We start from the raw sequence: 6,579 nt of genomic DNA on the forward strand, positions 1-6,579 counted from the left end.
TTAACCCTAAGGCAGGGAGGGTCTCTGTGCCGTGGGAGTCTGGGGCTTCCCACAGACAGTGCCATTTTCTGGTGCTAGGCTATCAGTACTCCAGAGATGTTACCTGCATCTGTTTTGGATGGGAAACTCAAGACAAAGAACGCTTCGGACACCGAGCTCTCCTCTGTCGGGGTACCTCATCTTTCCAACATGCTGCCCGTGTCGGCTGGGGCTCCCACCGCCCAGTCACTGCAGGCCATAACAGTCAACTGCAGGTGGTTTTGTCTGGTTGGCAGGGAAAGGCTTGCGCTCAGCACTCGGTGTGAGGTAGGGCACCTGGGACCCTTGGCATATCTCACTTCCATCTGGTAGATGTTACATTTAAAACTAAACAAAGAAAACTTGCTTTTTACTTCTCAAGGGCCTGATACCAAACTCAGGTGTGTGGCTAGTCCCACGTGCAGGGGGGATGGCAAGGTTCAGGTGGGGAAGGGCTTCCTGACAATCACACAGATGCCAAGAGGTTTCATACTCAGGTTCCCGCCCAGAGCCAAGTCTCCAGGTGCCACCCAGAGGAAGTCTGTTCCCTGGCCACGTGGAAGAGGGGTCCCAATGTGGGGGTCACTTATCTGGTCATCAAGTGGCCCAGGTCCCACGTGAAGCCTCATGGGCCTTGCATATCGCTATAAATACACCAGCATGGGGCTCCCAGAGGTCAGCTTCAGGAAGTGGATTCACGCTAGTGTTTTTAGACTCGGTTAGCACTCAGGATGCCTGCCCCTCACTCTGTCCACTCCTCCCACTCTGTGGCCTGCCTCACCCCACTGACCAGGATCCAGCCACACTGAGGGTCCCCACAAAGGCTTGGTGTCTCTGCAGGTATGTGGGAGTGAGGGGTGCCTCTGAACCAGAGGGGTTTTGCCGCTGGGAGCCTGGGGCTTCCAGGACTTCTTTCTGCTCAGGGGACATGAGAACCCCCAGGAAAGGTGCCCTGTGGCTCAATGCCCAGAGACAAACTGCCTCTGTTTTACCTTAGCCTTGAAAACTTCAGCACCCACACCACTGAGAGGCCTCGTTGCAGCCCTCCCTGAGCAGAGGACCCAGCACCATCCCTGACCAGCAATCACCCACACCCACCATCTGCCTGGGACAGCCAGGAAGGAGATGAATCCTCCTGGGAGGGGCCGTGGTGCCTGGGGCCTGCAGAGGTCACTGGCCAAGGCAGGGGCCCTGCTGTAGGCTGAGTCCTGCCCCCACACTCCTGTCAAACCCTGAGCCCAGCAGCTGTGACTGTGGCCCTGGTCTTTGCAGATGGTCAGGTCTAGAGGAAGACATCAGGGGCCCAGCCTCAGTGGTTCAGATCATCGTGCTGACCTGCAGTTCCGGGAGCCATGAGACCGCTATGGGTTCAAAGCGCAGGCCAGCCTGAAATGCAGAGAGCATGTGTGCCCAAGCCCCAAAGGGCTGGAAGGCTGGGCAGGTGTCGACGTGGACAGGCCCTGAGGAGGGCGCCTCCCTTACAATTGAGAAAAAGTAAAGACAGCATCATTAGAGTCATTTTTTAATCACTGTGATTGTGTCCTTGTAAAAATGAGACATTTTGACACAGAATGCACACAGAAGGCACGGTAGTAAAGGTGCTAGATCCCCACATGGTCAGCTGTATGGTTCGAGTCCCAGATCTGGCAACTTGAAAATCACACCAGGCGCATGTACCTGTGTGCACAAAATACTGAGAGGGAAATGGAGGAGAAGGGGTCGTGGTATGGCCATCTCCCCAGGGGTGCTTTCTCACTTTCTCTCTCTTTCCCATGAATACACGTGCCCTACAGGAAAAAAAAAAAAAAAAAGGAAGAAAGAAAGAAAAAAGAGAAAAGAAAAATAGATGAGAGTTCTGCTGTCAGAAGGCAAGAACTAAGCAAGCTGGAGAGAGACCTGGATGGCCTTCCCCTAACGCTTTCCAAGGGAGCACAGACTGAGCCAAGTCTCTGCTATCCTGACCTGCCCAGTCTGAGGAGTCATCCGGGCACGTCTGGTCCACTCACTGCTCTCTAGACCATAGCCGCCTCCTCGGGTCCACCCTGCTAGAGGGTGAGGGGCGGAAGCAGGGCCCTTCAGAGGCCACAGCCACTGTTACACGGTCACTCTCAGCCCTGACTGGGTGCTCTGGCTGCAGATCTCAGCCTCCTAAGCCAGTGGGAAGATAAGGATGAGGTTTGGGGGTCAACCTCCCTGGAGCTGTCAGAGCCTCCACCTGCTGCCTCTGAAGCCCAGAAGCCCCAGCTGGCCACACCTTCACACCTGCCCGGTCCCTTCTCCCACACATGAGCGGTTTAGACCTCCACCGTGTCCCTTCAGTCTCAGTCAGTAGGAAAGGTGCCCAGAAAAGGACGGGCTGCTGGCCCTGGCCCCTCAGCTGTGTGTGCGGGTCCCAGGGTGGCTCTTGAAGGGGCTGAGGGCAGAACTGGCTGTGGAGCATGCCTTTCTCAGAGGGGACAGGGCAAGTGGAGAGGAGAAGAGCCAGGCTTGGGGAGCAGAGGCCCCTCCCTCCAGGTGCAGAGCAGCGGGTGAGGAAGGGCTCCTGGCCTTCACCAGCAAGACCCCTTCACAGAAGCCCCAGTGCCCGCCCACGCCAGGGGTCAGCCCAGCAACCTTAGTTCGACTCCCCACAGGAAAAAAAAAATAGGCATGATGCAGCTGGCTGAGTCAGGGTTTGGGAACGCTCAGGCCTGAGCTCACTGTCTGCAGGAAGGAGGCTGTCGCCCCGGAGACCCTCATGCAACCTGTTGCACGGGGTCTTGCCTCAGACTGTGGCCAGATCCCACACAGGTGCCTCCGTGCTGGGGCTCCAGGTCCTGCTGGTCACAGTGAAGGACACAGGCCACGGCTGGGACGGGCCCAGGGCTCTGCGTGTTTCCTGGGAGGGCTGTGGGGCTCCCTACTCCATAGCAGCCCACGACACAGTAGTCGCCGCTGCCTCCCTCTGAGCCAGGTGGAGCCGGCCTGGGGCGGGGCGCGGGGGCCCAGTCCTCCTGTGGCAGGTAGACAGAAAGCTGCCCCCTTGGCGGCACACGCCCTGCTGGCAGCACCTCCTCCGAGCTCGGGGCCCCCGGGAAGCTAGTGATCTTCCCCTCCTCTGGGCCTAATGGTGGCCAGGGAAGGGCTGGGCCAAATGTGAGCAGGGCAATGGCCTCCCAGACTCCGGTCTCCAAGGTTCCTTGCGGGGTGCCGATCTGGTCCTGGCTCTGCTGCAGACCAGCCCTGTGGGCCCCCGTCCAGACCTGGAAGAGCATGAAGAGGAGGGAAGTGCTCAGGCAGCTTGTTCAGGACCTGCCTGGGAGGCCCAACCTCCCTCTTCCTCCAGGAAGCCCTCCTGGCCGTCCACACCCAGAAGCCACACAGACCTATGCCGGAACATTCTGCCCTCTCCCTGTGCCCGCCCAGCTCTGCACTGGACGCCTTCACTGCTCTCCCCACTCAGGGCCTAGTACTCAGGTGAGGGCATACACAGGGACAGACAGAGCTCTGACGGCCTACAGCCCCAGGGCCTAGCAGCAGACACGGGGACTGGGTACCCCAACCCGAGCCCCACCTACTCATACAGGAGACACCACTGGTGGCCTTAGGCCACCAGACCTAGACCCCTCAGAGGGGCCATGGGAGGCCCTACCTCCAAAAGGAAGGAGTCCCCGAGATGGGACCAGAAGCTTCCACAAACGCACCACCCCACACCACCCCTCATGACTGTGCAGACCCTGCAAAGCCAGCCCCTGGCTCCAGTCACCATTCGAGTATCTGAACGATCCCTGGCAGGTGACCCAGTTTTCTAGGAAAGGGGTTGGGTGCCCAGAGCAGAGATGGCACTGCTGGGGCCATTCACAGTCTGGCCTGCCAGCCTCAGTCCTCAGCTGCCTGGTTCCTGAAAGTCACATCCACAGGGCACAGAGGTGGGCTCCACCAGGAACCACATGCTCTGTTTAAGCTTCAAATTATATTTTTGGAAGAACCTTATAGAGGAGGAGAGACTGACAGGAACGTGGGAGGCTAGGACGGGTCAGGGCAGGTGTGGGGGGAAGGGCTGCTGAGGAACAGAGCCATGGCGGCAGCCCCACGGCGGAGGCACAGGGAGAGCCCGGGGCATCGCCCGCCCATCAGGGGAACAGTGGGTCTGCGTGTCTGCACACTCCGTAAACTCCGTAATGGGCTCGCTGATGATCCTGGCCAGTCACTACACACTGTCTTCGAACTGAAAAAAGTCACATTCTACCCCACAAGTATGTACAATTAGTATGTTAATTTAAGGGTTTTAGTTATATTTTTGAACAACAATCTTGAAAAGTAGAGACCTTGCTGAGAGAGAAGAGGATTTTTCTGCATAATAAGCTGAAGTCACAGTGCAGAGAGGACATCCCACGCCAGGCAGGGAAACCCTGGGACTGCAGGAGGCGAAAAGCAGGGGTCAGCCTGCCCCAGGCCCAGAGAGGAGCCCAGGACCCACTCTTGTCTTCTGCCCACAGAGAGGAACTGGAGGGGAAGAAACGAGACCATCCCCTGAGCCGTCCCTGTCCCTCCCTCTGCCTGAAGGTGAAGGCCAGCCCAGCAAGTAGGTGGGGGTCTGCAGGGGCACCGTGGCCACCTCCATGTTGTTCTTGATGGCCATGGCCCACGGACCCCAGCAGGGCACCCCGAAGGGGGAAATGCTGGGTCCCCATCAGCCATGGAGCCAGGGGGCTGTGGGGAAGCCGGGAAGGCACACTCCACTGTGGTCTCCTGGGCAGGAGCTCAGGGGGCCAGGGAGGCCCTAAGCTGAGCAAACCCCAGACTCCTCCCCACAGCCGTGAACAGACACCTTCAGGGAAAGTGGCAAGGGACAGGGGTAGGGTGGGGTGGAAGCAGATGGCCTGAGGGGCTGTGAGCAGAGGCAGTGAGGCGTGAGGGAAGGTCACACTTTGTCTGTCTCTAGTGGAACTGGTGAGGGTTAGGGTTAGCACGTGGGCTTTACCCACATGAGCCTAACTTTAAACTGTATGTACAAAAAGTTCGAGGCCCTGACAAGGTCCCCACGCTGCACCCGGTCCATCAACACTGATGTTCTGGCCAAGCCAGCTCTCGGGGCAGTGCCTGCACCCACGCCCTGCAGCTCTGCACACACCTGGAAGTCCCCGCGGTGCACACTGTAGAGAGGCTGGAAGAACGCCGCTGGGGAGGGCACGTTCTGGTAAAAGCTTCTCTTCACCCTGAGGCCAGGAGGGGACAATCAGAGGGACCTGGCAGGTGTCCTAGAGGGCAACCCACGAGCCTGAGGTCACTGCTCCCCCCTCCTGCCTCCTCCCTGCTGAGGCGATCACCCTCTCACTGCATCCATTCCCAGGCTCAGGAACAGACTCCACTGGGCCCCGTGGTTCCCTGGCTAGCGGTCCCACAGCACAGGTTTGCACCGAGGTACAAGCAGGCAGTGTGACCAGCTGCAGCCATGCTGTCGGCTGACAGACAGCCTGCAGCTCCCTGTCCCACCGACAGGACAGCAGGCTCCAGCCCCACAGGTCGGCATCCGCCTCGTGACCCTCCCGGGAGTCCCACCCACGCATTACAGGCAGGGCCTTCCACTGTGCCCCCTTTCCACTCCCAGCTCCCACCTAACCGCCTCTCCATGGCTGCCACCCACCCTCCCAAGTCTCCCGTACCCACTTGAGCCCTAGCAGGCCATTCTCCACCCACAACCAGGCCACACCACACGCTAACACTCTTCAAGGACTCTCCTTGGCCCCGAAAAGAAGTCAGGAGCCCCCAGCCAGCCCCGTGCAGCCCTCTCCTCGCCTTCTAGCTCACTCTGTACAACCTCCCCTCTCTTCCTCCGCGTTCTGTCCATACCTGGCAGTCTCCTCTGGGCCCTCTCCGGGGCCTGTGCCCTGGCACGTGAGGCCTAGATCCTAAGGAGGGTCCTGTCTAGTTCTCTGTGCATCTGCCAGGCTGAGGACAGGGCCCGTGTGCAGCACGTGCCCACGGCTGTCCAGACTGCGTGGCTGGGTCAGTGAGCCACCACAGCCTCTACCACTGGTTCCAGTGACCCTGGGTCCCTCCACAGCTCCAGTACTGGCCAAAGCAACCCCTTCTCTCCTCGCCCCTGACATCTGAGAACCCCTCACTGGTCTAGAGCAGAGAACTGGAGACCCTGCACACCCAGGGTGAGATAGTGGAGAGGGGAGGCAAGCAGCACACTCACACGTGTGCACACATGCACACGCCTCCTACCTGGGGGTCAGCTTGAATAGGAGGTAGATCAGGCCGCTCAGCAGGAGAAAGAGGGACATGGCAATCAGGGTGCTGTCTGGCCTCCCCCAGGATGGAGTCGGAGGGCCTACGGGCCAGAGGGGTGCAGGGCTGTGAGCGGCGCAGTCGGGGCTTCCTCATGTGGCAAAGGGGCCCCAGTTAATGGCCTCAGCCAGAGTGGAAAGGACAGCGAAGGGCGTCAGAGACCTGTCATCCGTGAAGCGCCTGACTCGCTGCCCAGGCTCGCTCCTCGCATGCAGTCTCAGAGCCTCTGCGCACCCTGGACACTGGCAGGCCCCCCCCCAAAGAGGCAGCCCCCCGCGGGCGGCC

The 6,579-nt window shown here is 59.6% G+C and overlaps 1 protein-coding gene across 1 annotated transcript in view; it reads right to left on the bottom strand.

The window, feature by feature from the left end:
* Positions 1-1,810: 1,810 nt before the first annotated feature.
* The window catches only part of IL9R (interleukin 9 receptor), an 8,472-nt gene continuing 3,703 nt past the window's right edge, over positions 1,811-6,579 (bottom strand). The window contains exons 6-8 of the mRNA XM_006146417.2: positions 6,232-6,337; positions 5,132-5,216; positions 1,811-3,260 (exon numbers count right to left, since the gene is read on the bottom strand). Of these exons, the coding sequence (XP_006146479.1) occupies positions 2,754-3,260; positions 5,132-5,216; positions 6,232-6,337 (698 nt within the window). The 3' untranslated portion in view covers positions 1,811-2,753. The remainder of the gene's footprint in view (positions 3,261-5,131; positions 5,217-6,231; positions 6,338-6,579) is intronic.

This window comes from Tupaia chinensis, unplaced genomic scaffold (genome assembly GCF_000334495.1).
Source record: "Tupaia chinensis unplaced genomic scaffold, TupChi_1.0 Scaffold000178_1, whole genome shotgun sequence".
Taxonomy (NCBI): domain Eukaryota; kingdom Metazoa; phylum Chordata; class Mammalia; order Scandentia; family Tupaiidae; genus Tupaia; species Tupaia belangeri.